At 43.6% G+C, this 22,933-nt stretch overlaps 1 protein-coding gene across 2 annotated transcripts in view; it reads right to left on the bottom strand.

The window, feature by feature from the left end:
- grin2ca (glutamate receptor, ionotropic, N-methyl D-aspartate 2Ca) overlaps positions 1-16,717 on the bottom strand; it is a 45,720-nt gene extending 29,003 nt beyond the window's left edge. For both annotated transcript variants that reach the window (XM_052048450.1, XM_052048451.1), the window contains exons 1-2: positions 15,725-16,717; positions 983-1,419 (exon numbers count right to left, since the gene is read on the bottom strand). In XM_052048450.1, coding sequence (XP_051904410.1) covers positions 983-1,402 — 420 coding nt within the window. In that variant the 5' untranslated portion in view covers positions 1,403-1,419; positions 15,725-16,717. The remainder of the gene's footprint in view (positions 1-982; positions 1,420-15,724) is intronic.
- Between the last annotated feature and the right edge of the window lie 6,216 nt (positions 16,718-22,933).

The raw sequence follows: 22,933 nt of genomic DNA, 5'->3' as shown, positions 1-22,933 counted from the left end.
TTGGACCATGCCGCAGTCAATGCCGTTGACAGCAAGATGAATAGGAGTCAGGTCTCTTCTGACAAAACAAAGGTCAGCAAGCTTGTTCAGACCAAATAAACAGATCTCCAATCTACCCATGCGTGTCATGCTGGGTCAATGAAGGTGAGGTCTGCTTGGTTTTCAAAAAGGTCATTGGTTAGGGTGATTAAAGAACCGCACAGGGATTTGGGTTCATATTGAGCTCCGGACCCGACCTCGTGCCATTGGGTGACTTTCACTAGGATGAGTGGTGGACTTTCAACTTACTGTTGGCATTTTTCGTTCAGGTTCTCAAAGGAAAACATCAAGATTTACGTTCAACTTGAGGTGTGGACCAAAACGGATCCAATCAGCTGTCGTCTCCCTGGTGCTAGTTTCGCCTGCACTTCTACTCATAGCATTCGAAGCAAAGCATTGGGATTTGGGTTCAAAATAAAACCTTGAAGCGGCCCGGCGGTCGAGTAGTTAGTGCATCAACCTCACAGTGCACTGTGTGGAGTTTGCATGTTCTCCCCATGCCTGCGTGGGTTTTCTCCGGGTACTCTGGTTTCCTCCCACATTCCAAAAACAGGCATGGCAGGTTAATGGAACGCTCAAAACTATCCCTAGGTGTGAGTGTGAGCACAGATGGTTGTTTGTCTGTGTGTTCCCTGTGATTGGCTGGCAACCAGTGCAGGGTGTCCCCCGCCTACTGCCCGACGACGGCTGGGATAGACTCCAGCACGCCCCGCGCGACCCTTGTGAGGATAAAGCGGATCAGAAAATGGATGGATGGATGAATGAAAATCTTGAACCGACAGGACACAATCGGGCAACTTCCTCCTGTTAATTTGAGTCACCTGTGTTAGCCTTTCTACTTTCGTGCTAGCTTATTTGCAACCAATGAGTGGTTTTTGACGCTAAAGTTGGGTTTTGACCTGGGCGCAACAGGAAACCGTGTGTCTCGTAGCTTGGTTCTGACCTTGTAAGGCAGGACGACAGCAGAGCCTCCGCTGATCCCCACAATGGGCACGCCGGTCTGGGTGGAAATGAAGTCCAGGATCTGGGCCACAGCTTCGGAACCCACGTTGTCCTCAAAGACCACGCCATGGACGCGATTGGTGGACAGCGTGTCGCAGATGCGGGTGAGCAGCGCTCTGGGGTTGGTGTTGTTCACCAGCACAGTGATGGGGTTCACCTCCAGGGGCAGGTCCATGAAGTTTTCACGACTCAGCCGCCCCTTGATCTCCGACTGGTAGGCCGAGCCGCTGAAAACAACCGCCACGTTTACGGTGGGCGCCGGAATCCCGAAGGGCCTGGCTGAGCAGCGGAGGGTGGCGCTATAGAGCAGTAGCAGCAACAGCGGCGGCCACCACAAGGAGGCGCTCAAACGAACGCCCATCTCAAGTCACCTATTGCCTGCAGGAAGGGATCAACAGAGTGCACTGACTTTATTTACTTCAGTGATTCTCCACAGGTGTCACTCAAAATTATTTGCAATAAATTATGTTGCGAATAGTTTTTTGCATATTTTTTTGTTTTTGTTTAAACACAAAAATATATAGAATTCCCTTGTTTAAAAAAATACTTTTTTTCACACACTTTAATCTAGTAAAATTATGATGTTTTATCCATTCATCCTTGTCCATATAATCATTATGACTTTATTGTTGACATTTTTTTTTGGTAAATATTATGACATTGTATGCTAGACAGAATATAGTGCATCCTTGTTCTTGGAAAAATGACCACTTTTTTTCCTGAAAAAAAAAATTCTCACTTGTTTTTTGTTGTTATCCTGACAAAATACAAATTCCTTCTTTTTTTTACACATTTTTTAGCCTGCCAAATATATCTTCACATTCCTTTTTATCCTGACGAAAAATGGCTTTGTCCTTGTAACAGTGACTACTTTCGTCCTGGGATGACTTAGAATTTGCTCAAGAGATTACATTTGTTGTTTTATTTATTTTGAACATTCAGCGACTCTATGAGAAATTTTATACAAAAGTACCATATTTTCCATACTATAAGGGGCACCAAAAAGCATTTGATTTTCTCAAAAGTCAACAGTGCACCTTATAATCCGATGTGCCTTATATAGGGATCAACATTTTGATTTCTTGGACAAAAAAAAAAGCTGCAGCAGTTGTGAAAGTGCTATATACATAAAGCGGTGTTGGATTGTATTCACTTTAGCGGAGCTCCATCTAGTGGATGCATAACACAACTGCAGCCACTATTGTAGCTTCTATGCGCCTTATAATGCAGTGTGCCCTATATTATATATATATATATATATATATATATATATATATATATATATATATAAAACAGTTTTAAAATAGGGCATTCATTGAAGGTGCGCTTTATAGTGCGGAAAATACGGTAAGTCAGATGGTCTCACCCCAGTGGCCCATCCCTTGCCCCTCAATGGCATGATATTAATATCGTCTATTTTTTCGTTTCTCTGCAGGTTTTTGCATCCTCTGACTCAAAAAAACTGATCATGTTGGGCTCGTTTTTCTTTCGAGTACCGCACAGTGCCCAGTGGTCGTCAACCTGCCCCACTATGAAATCAGTTGAACAGTCAAGTTGTGTTGTGCGAATACGCAGTCATCCACACCACAGTTCATCGTCTTATTTTAGCGGCCCCGGTGCTGCTCGTTGCGCCGTAACGGAGAGGCCATTAACGGCAGATCAGAGCGGTATTTTTAGAGTGTCAGGCCGGCGTGCAGCGCGGGGCCACTGACCGGGGCTCTTAGGGTGGCATCTGCCGCCTGGCTGCTGTTGCGGCGTGTGCTCCAACACAACAGATGGTGGCCAGTGTTTAATGCAACAAATGGAGAACAAGAGGATTTGTCAGCCCACTCTCTCTCGTGACATTACGCTCGAGGCCGTTGCTTCATTTTTCAGACTTAATCTGCCAACGGTCTACTTGGCAGTTGTTGTGAACTGACATCATTATCGCAGGTTCTCAAACTTTTTGTGATCCAAGGGAAAATGTCTTCCAAAGTACCCCCTCCGAATTAAATGTAACTGCAGATATGGATTTTAAAAATTGCCAAGAAAGATTCATCATGTTACAATATATTCGGATAACTCTTTAAGAGGTGTGTTCCATCAAGAATAAAACCTTTCTGAAAACAAAGATGTATTTTGTCGGGATACAAATTTTAAAAACATAATATGGAAATAGAGTTCAATTTTGTTTTTTTAAAAATATTTTATCTGAATAAAAACTCAACCTTCTGAGGAATAGTCATGTTCTGATGAAAAAAAAACAATTGAATCTGTACATCTTTAAATGATAATGTTTCAAAATCTAAATCTACCAACTTTTTAACGTCAATGTGAATTTTTTTTCATGATAAAAAGTCAATCTAATTAAAATACTTTGTTATTTATTATATATGTATACTGTATATATTTCCAAGAATAGTGAGGGTAATAAAAAATTCAAGATGTAATTTGTCAGGATACAAAGACTCTCCGACTTCAATGCGATTTCTCTTTAAACAAATACAGATTTGAAGTCCTATTTTTTTCCCAAGCAAAATGCTGCCAACTTTTACTTGAACAAAGACGCATTTTGTCGGGGTAAAAAGTTTTGGGGATACAGTCATGTCTTCCCACGATCTGAATCGGATTCAAGTCCAATTATGACATTTTAACAGAAGTTACTACTTGATTCCCCTACTGTAATATTGCTACGGCTTGCGGACCCTTACTACCGCCGGTACCAAACGCTTTGGTTTCTTTCCCCGTTGGTAGCTGCAAATTTGAATTTCTCCCCTGACACAGCCAAGTTGGCCTCTCAGCTAATCCGAGCTCCTTGTGTGACCTTGCTAATGGGCTGTATTTTCCAGCGTTACCTGAATTTATTGCTTCCAAAACTTGCCATGCGTCGCCGTCGTACCCGACGGTAGCACAGAAGACGACCCGGGCAGAAGGAGTGTCCTGCCGACATTGTTGCCACCTTTTGTCAAAGGTGTCAAAGTGGCACTGGGAAAACCTGCAGGCGCATCGCATGCCGGTCCCCCCCGCCAGAGAGATCTGATCTAGCATGTGATGGCGTCCCACCGTGGTGACTATATTGTAATCCCTTGGTAATCCCCGTCAGGCTTGATTGTAGGGTATAAATTGATCAGATTTGGCATGCGCACGAGGTTGCATGGAGGCGCCGAAGTGTGGTGCCATGTTGTGTCGCAACACGTCAGGAAGAACAGTAAAATCTGTTCATACGGAATAAGTTGCTGCTACGTATGTGTTAAAGGAGCAGTTGTCGGATGCTAATATAATTAGCTTGTGCGTTAGCATTAAACTCATGGACTTTTGTTAGACGAAATGATATTGTTTAATTGATCATTTTGGTGTTCTAATATACAGCGGTACCTCGATTTACGAGTGACTCGGCATAGGAGTCTTTCAAGATACCGTACGAGCAGTTTCTTGGTCATTTTTTGGTCTTAAATTATGAGCAAACATTTTGAGAAACAAAAACTGGTTGATCTTTTCATTCTGTTGATTTATGCTTTTACAATACCGTAGTGTGCTACTTTTGTATATTGCGATTTTTCACCTGTTGCAGGTCAGTCTGTAAGGTACCATAGTCCTCGTGATAAACGGGGGCTCACCGTCGCACAAGTAAAAAAAAAAAAAAAATAATAATTGTTTGTCAAAGTCAAATGTAATTATTGGCCGGCGCGTGTGTGGTAAAATGAGCTCCTGTCACTGAGTTATTGATGACTCGTTTCCTGTTTGGTTTAATTCTGAATCCTGTGTCGTGTTCGACCTTCACGTGTCTGCCTAAGCTGTTTGGCCGTCTTGATTGAGCGCGTGCAAGGTCGGGAGCCTTTTAAGTATTTGCACCACGTAGCACGCTTGCCCGTCAAATGCATTAACCCCCAAACTATTCTTGTGCTGTCGCAGCTGAAACGTGGATAATGTCATTGCACAGAACCTTCTTGTTTCCCACTGTGTCCACCTGTCCATCACGACATATGTCCAAACCCAATTTCAAAAGCTAAAAAAAAAAAAAAATCTGCCCCGGCCACCAAAAAAACGACTCAAGAAGCAGTGCCCCAAAAGAGTGTTTTTTAATACATCTAAAATGTTGCTGCCACGGGTCATGAACAATGAAAATTCAGCCTCCAAAGCCAGTTTCACTTTGCAGCATTTTTGATTTGAAATGAATAGTCTTAAGACGTTTCTTTTGCTAAAGAGTTTGCCGTCACGCGCTGTGAACAAAAATTATGGCTCAATAGCGGCCAAGGAATGTTGAGAACATTCTGCCCTGAAAGCCATTTTCGCTTATTTACATGAAATTTGGGAGGTATATCTGCTATGAATAGACCCACAAAAAACGTCTGAAAAAGCCATACCACGAAAAAAAAAAGATTTAGTTTAGAAAAAGAAATATAACTAATCTCACAAATCCTCTCACAAATACAAAGGTGTTTTTTGTCACAGGAAAAAAAGTGGTCATTTTTATAACAAAAAAGACATTTTGGCAGAATGAAAAAAAAAATCGGAACCTTGAGAGAATAATCGTACATTTTCAAGAAACTTTAGGGGTTAGACTCTAAGACTTTGTTGGGATGAAAAAAAAATCCAACAAGAATTCAATTACATTTTTTAAAGAAAACAAATCGTTAGACGTTTGGTCAGAGAAAGAGGAGAAATGACAAAGATGTAATTTTTTTCCGAGAAAAAAACTGTCTTTACAAGAAAAAAGGACGCATGAGGTTGGAATAATAAGTCATAATCTTATCAGAATCAAATTGTACAAAGATTGTAATCTTCACAAAAATTATTTTTCATATTTAAAATGAAGTTAATGGGGGGAGTCACATTTTTCGAATTGCATCTTTAGTCTTGTAATCAAATGCCTTTTATTTTCAGAAAGACACCTTTACTCCTCCTCCCCCTTCCCCCTCCCCCCAAAAATGGGACGCGAGTATATTCTGGAAAATTTATTCTAAAAAAAAAAAAGGACTTCATTCTTGGAATCACATTTCTTCCTTTTCCGACTTCAATCACATCAGAGCTTTTCATTGTCTCAAATCAAACATAGGGAGGAGTAATTGCTTTATTAAGTGTTTTATCCGTGTGCTTGGTCCCTACAAAATAGTTTATAGCAATGTATTTTGCTCACTAACAAGTTACAGCTGGCAAGATCCAAAAAAAAATATTCACGTAGCCTGACAAGGATATCAAAAGTCAGCCGGGGACATCCTTTTTGAAAGCCGAAATGTATGACCAGCGGCGGGCCGGCGTGGACTCGCCATTTTGTTGATCATGAACTCGCGACCGAAATAGATGGAAGTCGTCGCTCGGTTGTACTTTCATCTCGCTCGCCTGCCGCGTGAATTTCATGCTTTGACAGCAAGCGACACTTCATGAAAGTCAGCGTCTTTAAATGTACAAATTGGAGAAGAAAAAAAAAAATGCCGGAGATTGAGGGTGTGCTGTTCGGCTGAGGAATCAAATTTAGTCTATTTGAGCATGAAAGCCACACTGGCGTTGACACTGAATATTGAAAACCAACAAGCTTGTCTCCTTTTAAAAATCCTAAAAATAGGAAGGGCAAAAGGTCGTTTCCTTGAAGAGATGGATCATTTCGAAGTTTCCTGTCACTGTCCTGACACAAATGCAAATTTTCCCATTTTTTCATTATTTATTTATTCATTTTGAGTGATCTAATCCTTCTTAGTTGTAATTATATTTGGCTTATTTGATGTTGATCCAATCTGTCCTAGAGGCAAAGTTAAATTGAGCGACAAGGGGACAAAGTAGACTTTTTTTTTTGTGGAAAAGTTCATTTCAAGTAGTACATTTGGATCTCATATACAGCTCACCCCCGTTCTTTTTTCGTTACGTCAGAATCCAGGTCAAATTGGAACTCTTCTTTTGATCTCATTACAGTATTCCAGTATAAACATTTCTGTGTCGGAAATAATCACGTTCAAATTTGGTCGACAAAATCTCAAGGACAGGATGGATGGCTAGAAATGGCCCAAGCGTCCCCGACCCTTTCACGCACCCTGTAACCCGATAACGTGATGAACTGTCCACTGTAGTAACCGCTGTCTTCCGAAAGGGTTAAAATTGTCATTTTGGACTCAACCTCCTGTTTCTCTCCAAGCATGATTTTATGAGACTTCTCGGGCTGAATTTTCAAATACAACTGTCGTTTAATTTACATTTTCAAAATAAAATGTTCACCTGTGGCAGTATAATGATTCATTGGCATACAGTGCTTCAGTCTTGGCTCTGTCTAAATGACTAAAGCGCATGTGTACGAATACGGCCAACACATACAGTGGTACCTCTACTTACGAAATTAATACGTTCTGGAAGAAATTTCTTAACTGGCAAATTTTGTAAGTAGAGATGCGTTTTCCATGTAAATGCCCTAATCTGTTCCAAGCCCAGCAAAATTCAGACATAAATATTTATGAAGCATAAATATGTTGTGTTCAGGAAACTCAGAGCTGCGGCGAGCAGCCGATTTGTATTTTTACCTTTCGTATCTTGAAATTTCTTTCAACAAGAGGCAATATTTTCCTGTTGAGGCGTTTCGTAACTTGAAAATTTCGTATGAAGAGACGTTCGTAAGTAGAGGTACCACTGTCACTGGATGTCGCCCCCATAACCTTTGGAAAAGTGACACGGCAAAAGGTATTTTGCCGCGCATCAGATTGTGTGCGCTCCCGCATCAGTGCTTTGAATAAAGATGGGTTGAGAAAATGTAATCAGAGGACACGTTCGCTCATGTTGCTTCCATTTAGCGTCGAAGCGAAGGGAGCAGCAAATATTGTCTCGTCCGTTCGAAGCACGTCGATAAAGACTGAAGGGAAAACGACTGCTGAGGTTTTTATACTGTGATGTATATTCATTGAGCTGGAAGAACTACTGATAGCTGGACTTTCTGAGAAACTGGACGGGCAAGATATCAGCCCGCGTGTTATCTACTGGCGTAAATGGAACATCTTTGATTAGGAGAATATGCTTTCGTATGGACAGAAGCACAAATCTTCCCGCTGGAAATGCGCATTGGACTAAGTGAGGAGAAGATGATCAGAGCGTGGCTTCAAATATTTTAGTTTGGGCCTGAGAAATTCCGTCGGTATGTCTTCTACTCTAAAGATGAACACAATCTGACAAAGTTCGACCTCCGATTAGTTCAGGAAAATTAATAACGTCTAAAAGAAATTGCTTATTGCAGGTAAACATTTCAACCAGTTTGTTTTGTAGCAAGCCGTCAATCTCAAATTCCTCGCAATTTAGCACCTGTCTATACACATCATTCAAATGTAGTAGCAATCAGACATGATGTCTTAGAGAAGTTAATCTTGTAGGCAAAGCGGTGAATTGACATTTCGATTTGACGTTGCCAAACCGACATGGTAGACTTCCTGTGTCTTTTAACACACGTGGCTTCTTCAGACTTTTTTGTGGGTGTATTCATGATAGAAAAGTTTCCCAAATATCACGGAGCCATGTGAAACTGGCTGAATTAAAAAAAAATTCTCAGGGGTGGAACTGATCCTAAAATGGCAGCCTCAAACCAAAACAACAGACTTTACTTTTTTCTCTCTTTTCAGGTCTGATAGACTGAGAATTTTTTGTTTTTTGGTGGCAAATCTACCCATGATAGACATGTCTACCAAATGTCCTTGTGCTTTGTGAAACTGCCTTCAGGGGCTCCGATGTACTGAGCAATGCGGCCAAACTTGACTGAACCGACTCGTGCAGTGTGCCGTGTTGGGCAAATAGCTTTCCAAGAGTGGCCGAAGGTCAACATGTTTTTGTGGGTCATTAAGAGTAATATACTGTAGTATAAAATCCAGGAAGTGGGGCCACAAATTCCTGTCGTAGCGTTTCAGCAGATGTGTAGGGCTCAATCACCCAGTGCATGCGGATGAATCGCCTTTTGGTTTGGTCCATTCCAGGCCGATTCAGCCGCATCATGCGGTGTGTGATGGGCCTAAGGGGCGTGGCCTAGTGTGTGACATCAGAAGCTGGAGTCAGTCAATCCTTGTGTTCTCCTTTTGTATTTGGCTATTTGTGCAAAAAAGGATGGCTTTGGCTCTCCTTGCCCACACGCATAGGGCATTACAGTAAGGCATTAATTGCCCCTTTTTTTTTCTTCAATTTTTTTTTTCATACTACGCGAGCCTCGCCAGGGTCATTCTCTAGCTCCCAAGAGCCCCACTGACACACAAGGCCGATCAAGTGTCCTTCGTTGAGTCTGTGTTTACATGTTCAACTCTGCTCCTAATCTGCTTCAATGCAGAGCTAATTAACTGATCTGTGAAGCGTTTTGACTACGTGTGTGTGTGTGTGTGTGTGTGTGGGCACACACCCGGAGCTGCAGCTTCTCTGCCAGGGTTAGAATCGCCCCAAAGTATTTGCGGTGTAGTGCAGCCGACTTCCCGCTGCTTTGCTATTTAACCAGAGGGTCGACTCCCCTTACAACAGCATAAAAGTCCCTCCCCGTTCATCTCTGCATATCTCTCACCGCGCTAATCAGGGCCGTCTTATCTTATGTATTCTTAATTCATTAGTACACCGAACACCAGCGAGGGGCCATTTGGCACTTTTAATCAAACCCATTAAGACATCAGCAAGGGGTGACTCGACTGTGACACGGAAAGCGGGACTTTTATTTGCCGTTGCCTCGTCATTAACGAGATAAAATTTAGTGTTATTGGATGAAAGCCTGACCTGGCGGAAATATCGCCAAATATGATTTTTACGAGTGCCAATAAAGGCTTGCGATGTGCGCACGTGCGGCAGTGGGGGGTTTGGTCCTGTAAATATTCATTTAATTCCTTTAAAGGGTACTCGGGCCTTTGCAGGAATCGACATCGTGTGGGTTTTTTTCGGCATTTGACACTGAAAGTAGCCGACTGCAAAGTGTGAGAGAGAATGACAAAAGAAAGAACAGCTCTCTTTAGCCAGACGTTTCAGCAAGACATGATTACATTTTTTTTTCTTGAATTAACCGTACACCGGTTGCCCGGGCCAATTTGCACCACATGTCATTTAGCGGTGTAGCACCAAGATCAGTGCAAAACTAGCGATAATTGAAAAGTGGCAAGGTAAGAACAGCAAACGGAGTAACTAAGACAAGTGTGTCAAACTCATTTTTGTTGTGGGCCACATTTTAGTAATCCTTTCCCTTCCAGAGCCATTATGTCTAAAACCATATAAAAAAGTCAATAATAACAATTTATTCAACTATTGCTAAATTACGGTAATGAGAGGTTTGGGAACAAGAAAATGCTTACAGTATGTCTCTTATTTACTACTGTACACATAGGAATTTTAAATTTTGGTGGAGATTTTAGCAAGCATCATGGAAGTTGACATGTTTGATTTCCTTTCGCGGGCCACATAAAATGATGTGGCGGGCCAGATCCGGCCCCCCGGGCCTTGAGTTTGACACCTGTGAACTAAGACAATCGGGGGCAGAATCTCCATGGCAGATGGCAGGTGGCAAGACATGAGACATGAAAAAAAGGACGACAGTTTACCAAGAGTCACTCAAATACAAATAGACAAACGGGACAACGAGGCACACTTGCACAAGACACCAGTGCACGGGGAGAGCCGATTGGCTGACATGGGTCGCAGACGAGACCAGCAGCCAGGCAAGCACAGTTCAGACTTTTAATTCCGAACTTTAAAATGGGGTGTTTTAGCGAGCCACGTAAAACGGAGGTTAAAGACAATTTCATGTTTTGACTCCTAAAATTCTTAAGGAAAAAACTTGATTTTGGGATTTAGAAGCACACCTGGTGTTCGGGTTAGTAAAAAGTGAACATCGAGCCCCGATTAAAAGGTTTATTTTCCGATTTTACCGTTCCGGTGGGAAATGAAAGAGCTGGACCCAGCAGTTCTGATCTGCGGACGAGACAGAATCAGCATCTCTAAAATGCCAAGGCAGTTAGAGGGCTTTCGTTCTGCTTTTTACTGCGATTCTTTCTCTGGAATCCCAACGGCACGCCGTTATATGACCGATGTCTCAGCGGAGCCATCCAAACATGATTGTCTCCATTCAAGGACACCGATGGTGTCGTTGTAACGTCTGGTGGCGTTTGCTTGGTCACCAACAGATTGCCCGCCGTGTTTGCTGGCTGCAGATTATCACAGTCACTGTAATCCATTTTTTTTCGTCCCTAACACATTTGGTTTGATGTTTACCTGACGCTTAGAGGCCTCCTGCACCTGTTCCGACATGAATATTCCGACTTTGACCTGCGCAATAACCCGCCCGACGGCCCTGACTGACAGGTGACTGATGGGTGGGCGGCCTTGGACCGTTCCGCTGTCAGCCATGTTCGGTATATGGAACGAGGGATAAGTGTAAGGCCCGTGTTAATCTGATACCGTGGCTCTGCCGTCCAGAACCAGACCGCCTCCCCCCCTGTTGCCAGTCCAGCTGTCACCGTGGACTGGACGGCTGCCCGCACACATGCATCTGACCCCTGACACGCACAACCGCGTACACGGCCTGTAATCCACATATGAGCAGACCACTTTTTGTCCTAATCTGTCGTGGATGAGCGGGGCAGGGGTAGTTCCGTCGTTTATTTATTTATTTCCTTACTTTACGTTTCCTTCCAGCCCACTGTTCAAACGGCCGCCTGCAAAATTGAGTTTAATACGGAGCTCCCGTCTGAGGGATTTCCTCTCTAAATTTCAAAGCCGATTTCCACCTGACTTGGTGCGGTTGAATTTATTTTGGGACAAATCGAGTTGACGTCATAGCTCTTAAATATACGCCCTTCCCAACAATGAATGATAATTTACTTTTGAAGGACTTCTTGAGACATTTTTTTTTTGTAGTCGCAAAATGTTTTCAAGGTTTAATTTTCCTGATTGTCTGCATTGACCCTAACTTGAGCGCTCCAAACTAAACGGCAGACTTCTGTGTCTTCTCAGGCACAGTGTCTTGAGAATTTTGTGGGTGTAATCGCCGAGTTTCATGGTGAAGTCAAACTGGCTTCAGGGGGTGCATTTTCAAAAGAATTTGTTGACCGTTTTAATTTTGAAAACTCTACAAAAAGCAGCTTGAAGAAGAAATAAATCGTTAGCCTTAATACATACAAACGACATCATTTCACTTTCTCTTTCTCGAGGAATAAAAATAGATAAATGCCCCCACACCCAAAAAAATAAGTTTCCTGCGGGTTCCCAAACTGCTGTAGGCTACGTGTGAAACATTGACGCTGTCCAACGTCTCCCAGCGATGACGCTTGTCCATTACCCGCCATGACAACGCTCACATGGCCCCAGCCGAGCCACACGTGAACACATGCTTGGCGTCCAGGACAATGACAAGGATGGCGATGCCTGTTATCCACCCCCCCCCCCCCACAAATCCTCCCCCGCCCCTCCCCCTCCTTCGCTTGCGGCGTGTCAGTTTTGCTTCTCAGCAGGGACGATGCGTTCGAGGAGGTGCGAACGATGCCGTGCTATGAATTTAAATGGGCCGGGAACACTGCCGTGCCCGTGAGCGCAGCCATAAACTCTGGAGAGAAAGTGAGAAAGCTCCACCTGACACCTGACAATAGGACTTCAAGTGTCCCCCGATTGGTGATAGCATCAGCCCCACCAGCCTTAAACCCCCCCCCCACCCCCACCCCCGTTCTTATGAACACGTGACTGTGCGCAAGCACTCAAGGTATCATTTGGGGAGTAACAACCAGATGTATGCTCCATCCGACACAAACTTTATTGCCTGCGAAAGAGTCAAATTTAACGCGTGAAATGTTCGCTGTTAAAACTGTCTGAGCCTTTTGCGTCAAATTTGTTCATAAAATCCACAATCTCTCTGTCGGTCTGCGATAGAAACGTGAAAATGCCTGGTCGCTCGGTCTTGTTTTTGGATTTAATGCTAAAGACCGTGAAATAAACCTTTATATCGTTTCAACGGGCAAATTGTTAAAATTCCTATTTCCCGTGTCCATTACTGGTTTTGAAAATTGTCTCAGTGAGTGTGGACAGGGTAAACAAATTATTGCAAAATCACACCTTTATTTATGACACATGACAATCTGACATTTCGGTCCAAATTTGAGCAAGGATCATGGAAGTTAACACACATGATTTGCTTTCGCGGGCCACATAAAATAACGTGGCGGGCCGGATCTGGCCCCCGGGCCTTGAGTTTGACAAATTGCTCTACAAAACGACCAGTTTGCCATTTCTTTTTAAAAAAAAATTACAAATACTGTAGCACAAAGGTTCCCCGTTCGGATATGAAAACCTTTCTGAAAAAGCCAACGTTGCAAAATAATGATCAGTAAATTTGCCCGATGCACAGAGTCAAAACTAAACTCATCAATCAATAAATTCAGTCGGTTCATCCGTCTTTGTGATCAACTCCCAAAACGCTTTCTGCCTGCCTACGAAAAGCCAGCGAGGCAAATTTGTTGACCGAGAAACATGCTGACCACGAAACTCATTTTATTTTCGTTCGGACTTGTGTGTTTATCGCCACATCATACCGAGAAGCGTCCATCGGTTGCAGTACGTGCAACGTATTCCGAAACAAAAAAATAAAAATAAAAATTGGCCATCAGCACTGCTGTTGCGTCGCCTTGTAAAGTATGTGTTTGTCTTTACACATCCACATTGTGCGAGATCTAATTACTCAAACGGCGACATGCTTGAAGTAGCGTAATGAAGAGCCATTCGTCACCTGCCGGACTGCCGAGCCACTGTTTACACGCCCCCTTCATACTCAGGTGAAACAAGTCATATTTTATCCCCGGTTCATTATCGGGGTGTCATTTGAGAGTTAGTGTTTCAGATGTTCTGCTTTTTTGTGTTTGTTTTGTTTTTTGTTGGATTTTTTTTTTTTTTTTTTTTTTGGGCTATTGGCTTGAATTATTTTCCTCCTCACGTAAAAAGCTCTTGGGATATTGAACCCTCACATAAAAAGCTCTTGGGGTATTGAACCCTCACAAAAATATCCCCTACTAACTCCGGTCCTCAAAAAAGGGTGTCCGAATTTAATTGTGTGATTAAAATTGCTCAATTCTGGCCAACCCATTACGAACCGTTTTCCGAATTCTTCTTGATAGCGCTCTAAAATTCATGAAAGCCTGATTGTTTATTTTTGTCGACTTGGCTGATAGTTTCTTGGATTGATGGTTGTTTCAAGATGCGCCGATCATCTTGATTGTAAATCTTGAATCCGTGGGAATATTTAATCTATTTTTTTCGATGATAATCTGCCAAAACATGATGTTTGCCACGCTCAAATGGGATGCGGCAAAATTTTGACAAGAGCCCAAATATCTCGTGTGAACCGGGTCAAATCTAACAGAGCCAGTAATAAAACATATACTATAAATACGTACTGTACTGCATTCTAATCGCACAAAACCTGTGAAATGAAAAATAAATTCAGATAAGATAACCTTTATTTGTCCCACACTGGGGAAATTTGCAGTCTACAGCAGCAGATTTGGGGGTGGGGGGTAGAAAAGTAAAAAAACAACAACAACAGTGTTGCATGCACCTGACATTTACTAATATCCTCCATTATCAAAGGGTGGAACAAACATTTTTACGTGTTGCCCTACTTCAATAATTCATGTCTTTTTTGAAGTTGAACTCACGCCTTCGACTTTCGCCGTTTTTTTTCTCTTGATGTCCACGGGGAGGGATACGCTCTCTGAATATATTTGAGCAGGAGGACATAGTTTACTGCTATTTTCGTCAATCTTAGTGATTGAGACGATTGAACGCGACCAACACGAGAAAAAAAGTCATATTCTGTGTCGGCTTGGTCTTTTTTTTCCGTTAATTTCAGGACTTGTCATTGGTTGTTTGAATTGCTAGCTCCTAACCAGTTATATGAACGACTCTGGAATTCATTCGACCGTGATAGTACAGTTGGGCTAAAAGTTACAAGTAGATTTCCGAGGTCTCTTGATGAGAAATGTTATGGTGTGTGTTTGTTGTGTTTGCCTTTTCTTCATAATAAGCAGATTGCTTTGTTCTTAGCTTTATAGCCTTAGCATTCCGAGTCCACAGATGGCGGGAATATCTTCGTTTTTTTTTTTTTAGTCCCTGCCAACAGTTTGAAACGCACACTACTGACATCTACAGGACGGAAGCGGCATGGCAACAAATCAAACACTAAACAGTCCACTTGTGTCTTTGAGTTGCTTTCCATTACGTCAACACTCGTTAGCGTTGACTTTCTGACACAAGCAATTTAGTTGTCAAATCTTTCAGTGTATGCCCAGATTCAAGAGGTTGGTTAACTAAGCCTTTCGTGTTCAGACTGATCAATCCGGTGACCAACGGCTCCGCTTGAATATCGATTGACGCCTTCGTGTGCTTGTCAGCAGCTACAAGTGCCGGCGCGTACCCTTCAAGCTCCACGGGAAGCTCTCACATCCTGACAAAGTGCCTCTTAAGTGCCGACTGTGCTGCCGTCGATGAGCTGCTCGGGACTGTTTACAATGACTCATCGATCTACTACTGACCGTAAACCCCCCTCGCTAAGTTAAAGCAACAGTTCGTGCACACCTTTCGACACACTCCTGCGGGATGTGTGATTCCCTGCAGAGGACCCGCATTCCTCTGCCAAGCAATTGACTAAAAAAAAAAAACCTAGACAATTTCCACGTGACTCCTTGCTACTTTATGAAGTGCATCTCTTATCGAGTAGAACAGATCACAAGGTTCTTACCTGTGTCGGCGATCCACATCCAGCCCGGAACTGTCAGCGCTCATTCCTCTCCTTGATCCTCCGCTTTCTTCCCCTCTTCTTTCTTTTCCGCGCCCCTTCCTCCCGCTTGTTTGAGTCTATTTCAGTAGCAGCAACAGAGGAGCCCGCTGCGACGGCGGCGGCATGGTTTCCAGCATTTTGGCAGAAGGTCACATTATCACTGGCTGCTGAGGAGGAGGGATGGAGGTGGTAGAAGGGGGAGAAAGTGGGAGGGGGCTTGATGATGCGACGTGATGGAACGATATCAAGAGCGAGCAAATTAACACATGGTGGCTCTTCGCGCTCACTTTAGGCTAAATGTTCCGGTTGGGAAGGTGAGACGTGATGGCTCAGGAAAGCGATTTCAGGTAAAAACGTCCCACATGGGACAAGCGTGCCAAAGCCTTTTATTTGAAAGCTGTTTCACCACCTCTGGGAGAATAATAATTCCGGTCTTGGGCTCGGGATCGATGCTTGGAAGGGGAAATAAACCTCCAAAGAGCGTTTGCAGAAACTTAGCAAAGGCAATCCTCCTCCGAATGGTACTCCGTCTTTCTGCGGGGACACCTGTCCTTCTGAGGTTGATCCTTCAGGGTGACCCCGGTCGTCTTCTTCCTCCAGCCTCCCCTCCTCACCCTCGCCTGGTGCTCCGGCTCCATCAAAGCAAGCCCCAGGCAAGGGAGCCGGACAGATGTAAGCAAGACCGCCGTCTGAGTTTGGAAAATTCCTTTCAACTGATTTTTTTTTTTTGTTGTCTTGATGGTTTACTCACTTCCTGTCCCGTGTTTGGTTTCTCTCCTTTCCTCCCACCTGTGCCCCACTGTCCACCATCAGCGGGGCTCTCGCCAGACACTCCTCAGCACAAGTGCAACGCGGCGTGTCACAGGAAGGGCTTGTGAGCTCTAATGATTATGTAGTGAGGATTTATTCTTCGCCCTCCCTTCTACGCTTGCCTCCCTCCTCTCTGTGCATCAAAACTCCCTCCCTCCCGGACCCTCTGCAACTCCACAGACACTACCCCTACCCTCCCCCCTCCCATCGCCGTCTAATGCGTCATCACAATCTCTTAGTTGCGTTCTGCTACAGGTCTCACTGTAGCTCAGATCAACAGGTTTGCCCTTGACTCGCTCTCTTTGGGAATTGTTCTGTCGCCGTGCGTGAGACCCATCAAGGTTGGGTGGAGGTAACCGGGTTTATTCTGTCTGGCCGATTCCGACTGTCTGGCTAAGAACCCCAGATTTCAACCCTTAAAGTGGGTGTATTTATTGACAGGTCAGGATTAACTCATTCTGTACCAGCCAATTCTAGGCTAAGTCTGAAAAGACGTTTAAAAACGTCTTTGGGAGTGAATGAGTTAATGAGCGAAAACAAGAGCATCAAGAGAAGCATTAACATGCCCCTTATAAACAGAGTTTAGTGGGAATTACAAGATGAGTAAAGGCATTTATTCGACACACCCGCTGATGCGTATGTGGAACTGGGAGTCGCGGCTTGGAATTGAAGCGGATTTACATGAGACAGAAGAGAGCCAATCTCATCTTTTTCGATGCTACAGCTTCTTGTTGCTTCACGCTTAGCTTGTAGCAGACGTGTGTGTGTGCACATCGCAGCACGACGTCTTTGATCCGCTGGTGAAAAGGACACTTTGATTTGCTCCTCTTTCATCTATAACTGCTTCAGACATCAACGTGTATGCAGGAAAGTGGTTAAGAGTGCACGACACAGACATAAGACACAGACGTCTGTGTCTCATGTGTTGTTTTGTAATATTTTGTCTTTTTTTTTTGTGTTAACTTTTCTTTTGATAGCGGCGCGTACACCCGCAGCGGCTTATCTTGTTTTATGTTGAGAGGGAAGAAATTTTATCTGTGCTGTATGTTACACATACAGTACATTTGATAAAGTTTATCCAATCCAATCCGTCCAAAAAAATGAGCCTTGGGTGTCAAAATTTCACACCTTGGTCGTGGCCTCTCACAGTCCCTTTTACACACTAATTTGATGGTTTACTTTTACAGCCTGAACCTAAAGTAATAAATGGCCAACTTTGATGGAGAGCGTGAAGGAGGCGATAAAACATCGTCCCCGAGAAGGCCAAAGGTTTGAAATACAGATGAAAGAATGATAGTGTAGACATCTCCAGGACGAGTGTGAAGCGGCAGACTCTAAACCTAAACTGCAGACATAAACTGACTCTAAACATAAAACCTAAGCCAATTGTCAACCAAATCTCAAAGCGACCCAAAAACTAAATGTACATGTACGCCGCTACACCTGCACCTAAACTGACTCGAAAAATGAACCGAAACCAAAACTTAAATCAACTCTAAAGCTAAATTTAAACCAAGACCCAACGTAACCCTGGAGAACCATAGAACCCTTTTCTTCTTTGGAAAATTATGAATTATACATGAAATGACTGATATATGTTTTTTAAAATATTCAATGCCTTAATCCTAATTTAGGATAAAGGGCCAAATTTGACACTTTGGAATTTAAGGGTAGCATTTGAGTTGTAGAATTTATAGGGGCCAAATTTGACCCCGTGGGTTCTCCAGGGCTAAGATCAAACCTCAAATGACCACTTCAATGCTTGATGTAGTTCCGAGAAAAAAACCCACGACATTTTTTGTGGTTAATAGATTTGACACCGATGGATTTCTTCAATTTTCTCTCAATCCATCCAAATGTGGTCCTGGTTGCTTGGAAAAAAAAATCTCACCAAGATAAAAGCTGTCTGGTAAAATAAAACAAAACAACCAAACATCCACATTTGCATACTGGAAGCAAAGCAGCAAAGAAAAACGCAACAAAACAAAGCGAAGACACTGTTGGCAATAAATGAATAAAATTTCAGAGACCAAAATATCAGAATTGAGGTTGTTGGAGGTCAGCGCTTCGGTTTGTGTTTAGGCACCCGCCACTTTGTGCACGTTACCTGAGAAGGGACATGTCTTTCCTCTCTCAGCCTCGTGCCAAAGCTTTTCTATTTAAGACGGAAAACAAACGGTGACTAAGCGATTCTCGCCTCGTTTCCACAAGGACTCGTTCAGTCTCCAAATATCGTTAAGCCGCTTGTCTTCATAAGTGCAGGAGCTGGCAGCGTTCCAGCATTTAGCCATCTTTGACAAAAAAAAAAAAAGATGACGAAAGGGAATTTTATCATGCTTCAAACAGGAGAAGACACCTCGCAGATACTTCTGGTCCATGTTGAAGATGTCGCATGAATCTTATTGCATCCCAATCTATTATGCGGTGACCCAGCTTGCTATTCACAAATTCACCTGCAGCGGCCTCCTTTTCATCATCCGGGGATACGTTTCAGACCTACCCACAAAAAGTGAAAAGATGCTATCTTTAGAGTGCCTAGAAAATCACAGTTTTGAATACAGTGATCCCTCGCGATTTTGCGGTTTGTTTAGCGCGGCTTCGGTGCATCGCAGATTTTTTCAAACATTCATTAATTTTTTTTGGGAAGTCCGCAAAAATCAGTGTCTAAGTGTTGTTTACTATGCGTGCTAGTGTGTGCGCACTCTGCTCAAGCGCGGAAGGTCCACGTGGGGCACGTGTGTATGTGTGCGTGCATGCATGGGCGAGCAGGTGAGTGTTTGTGTGTTTCTGAGAGAAAGAGAGAAAGAGAGAGACTTATAACAACAAAAGCAGGCCTCTCCATCCTTAATTGTCTAAACAACCTTATTTGACTAATTATAAACACGTCTGCTGCACACCCGAGGGATCTCTGGCCTCTGTGTGTGTGTGTGTGTGTGTGTGTGTGTGTGTGTGTGTGTGAGTGCGCTCTGCTCAAGCGCAAAGCGCATGTGGGGGAATTTTTAAAAATATATACCTGTATGTTAATTGGTCGCTACTTCGCGGATTTTCATTTATCACGGGTGGTTTTGGTCCCCATTAACCGCGATAAACGAGGGATTACTGTAATTTTACCCCTATACATTTTTAAATAGTCCTTAGCACAGAGGTGGGCAAACTACGGCCCGCGGGCCGTATCCGGCCCGTTGGTCTTTTTAATCCGGCCCGCCGAAGGTTGGTCCACAATTAAGGTTCGATGTGAATGATTGCATTCATTTCAATTGGACTTTTAATGACAGGCATTTCACCGCAAGGTGGCGCATTGAGTTAAAATTGCAGAACCTGGGGGGGGGGATGTTTGATATGGACTGTCAACAAATGCAGTTTTTTTTTAATGTACCATAGCTCGTGCTGACCTGGGCCTTCTGTCCATTTTTAAAAGTCAATGCGGCCCCCGAGCCAAAAAGTTTGCCCACCCCTGCCTTAGCACCAGTTCTCACTTTCTTGCCCTTTTGTCAATACTGTACACCCACAGAGCAGAGCAAAAACAACTACAAAAAAAAAAACCTGAGTATTTTTGTAAGAGCTGTATGCATTGGTGATAAATAGTTGTTTGGAGGTTTATAATAAGTCAAACGGAGCTAGCCCATCTGGTTTAATATACATCCACTGGATATATGGACTCTCGCAAAGATTTTCACCTGTTGTGGGTGGCTCTGGTCTGGAACGTTCACACGACTGCATTGCATGCAGTATACATGCAATTTCTCCCCTCACTTGCATGGGATAAAACACAAAGCGCAAAAGAGCCGAGTGGAAAAACGTGCTGGTAATTCCTCGTGACATTTGCTACCTGGTAATTGTCATTGCTCCATTCTGTCACGCTCACTTCCAGAGCATCAATACTTATTGCTCAATTCACCTTGGGTAACCTTGCGGCACTTGTAATTTTGACTCAGCACAATATGTCAAGCGCCAGTGTAGCGAAGGGTCACACGGGTATTTTTACAGACAATCGGCCGGTGCCTCTTTGTTGATTTTCATAGAGGACCACCCCATCGCTTCATGTAGGTCATGGCTTGAGCCCCCACCATGCCCCACCTCCCACAGTTTGTCAGGAAAAATGAGGCCCTTCTCGAAAAGGCGCGAGGACATCTTGGTCCTCTGTGGATGCACCATGTGACCCGCATTGATCGCACAGCGTAATAAATGTCCACAGAGCTACAGCATCTGCTTGACGGCTTGCCGGTGAGTTCTTACGTCCAAGTGCTGATCAATGAAGCAAACAAATGAAGATTCGAATAGGGAAGATTGTGTATCGGCTTGTGGTTATGAAGGCTGCCTGACTTTGGCCGTTTTTAAATGGAATTCTCGCCAGCTTTGGAAGGGGAAATAAAAATGACAGATTTTGTCGGCAGCGTTTTTCCAAAAGTAAAAAAAAATTATAACTTAGAAATGAATCTTCTGCAGAAAAAGCTGCAATGTATGCTTGTATGATGACGCAGAAGTTGGGAAGTGCACCTGACAGACTTTGAAAGTAATCAGAGATTTATTGTGTTGATCAATTTCTGCCTGTCGGAGAAGCCAATGAATCTCTCCCAGGACGGGACTTTCATTACACACAAGACGGTCCAGAGCTGACATATTAAGAGTTTTCTATTTCATGAGGGAGTCCAGTGGTTGGCACGTCGGCTTCACAGTGCAGAGGTACCGGGTTCGATTCCAGCTCCGGCCTCCCTGTGTGGAGTTTGCATGTTCTCCCCGGGCCTGCGTGGGTTTTCTCCGGGTGCTCCGGTTTCCTCCCACATTCCAAAAACATGCGTGGCAGGCTGATTGAACACTCTAAATTGTCCCTAGGTGTGAGTGTGAGCGTGGATAGTTATTTGTCTCTGTGTGCCCTGTGATTGGCTGGCAACCGATTCAGGGTGTCCCCTGCCTACTGCCCGGAGACAGCTGGGATAGGCTCCAGCACCCCCCGCGACCCTAGTGAGGATCAAGCGGTTCGGAAGATGAATGAATGAATGAATGAATATTTCATGAGGAGTCATCAAACCTTGCTGTATGTTTCTATCCGCACACACGGTGACACAATTGTGGGTGGAAGGGGTAATATTTGCGCCCGTTCATTTGTATTCCAGATGGTTTGCATTTGGCAACCGTATTCCAAAGGGACAAAATCTGTAGGACAAGTTAGCCTTTGAAGCATCTAAGGAAATGCCCAAAATGACACCTTCCAAACCAAATGGCAAACTTCTTGTGTTTTTTCATGCTTGACTTGAGGCTTTTTTTTGGTTTGTTTTTGTGGGTCTACTTTTAACAGACATCACTAGTTATTAAGGGCAGCTGGTTTACGGTGTTGATGAGCTTTGTTATTTCAATTTGGTGGTGTTTTTTGTGTGTGAGTCCTTAAATTTTGCTGCCATGCTGCACCAACACTTTTTTTTTTTAAATCAAGTTACATTCACAGTCAGCTACTCTGTTGGCCTGGCATGGAACATAATCTGTAGTCTTGGATCTGCACAGGTGGGCCGATGGGGGAGGAGGAAGTCGCACATGTGAGTAGCTGAAGCAGAAGGGAAGGCAAAAGGCGGGCATATGCTCTCCCCTCTGTAGCCTGGTCTTCCTGTCGCCTCACAGGACAGTACGGCACGGGCGGGATAAAATAAGGGGGGGGGGCACAGACTAGGTACGAAACATGCTCTGTAGTGGCCTTCATGAACACCATCGCTCCTTCTTAATCTGGGTTTACCCGACGCCATTTTCAGAGGCGGTCCAATGACTGAGGCGGCAGAAAGGGGGGGGGGGGGGGGGCGGGAGGAGAAGACAAGGTGAAAGACCAAAATTGGCTGTCATAAGTCTCGTGAGAGAGGCTGAATTTGTCCCAGTCGTCTCGCAGCGTTGAACAGTCACATCTCAGCTTTCACCCCGGAACCCGCACAGTGACACTGGATAGATAATGTACTACTGTAGTTGCTGAGATTTCCCTCCAAGCAAACCTTGAGTTGAGTACAGTGTGGTGGAAAAAAAGCATATGTCACATTTCCTTTTATTTCTGGGCTACGAATAACTGCAGTGAAAGAGGTTCAGTACTGTACTACTAAACTCTACCATCCAGGAAAATACATCATAAGGGTCCTTTTTAGGACATTCTTTATTCCTTTCCCTGCGCCAATTTCTGGATAAACATTTAAAAACAACTGAGTGGATAAAACATAACACGAAGAACGTCAAAGTATTTTTTGGAAGAGCGATTTAAAATTTGTTTTAAAAGTAAAACGTAAACGTGGGTTTGGCTGAAGGGAGTAGCAAACCTGGGTCTTGAAGTATTTTAAATTAGGAGCTAGCTTGGGTTAGATAACTGGTTAAAACATGATTAGGGCTAGG

Source organism: Hippocampus zosterae, chromosome 17 (assembly GCF_025434085.1).
Source record: "Hippocampus zosterae strain Florida chromosome 17, ASM2543408v3, whole genome shotgun sequence".
NCBI lineage: Eukaryota > Metazoa > Chordata > Actinopteri > Syngnathiformes > Syngnathidae > Hippocampus > Hippocampus zosterae.
The sequence above is the reverse complement of the archived record's forward strand: the minus strand, read 5'-3'. Positions and strand labels throughout refer to the sequence as shown.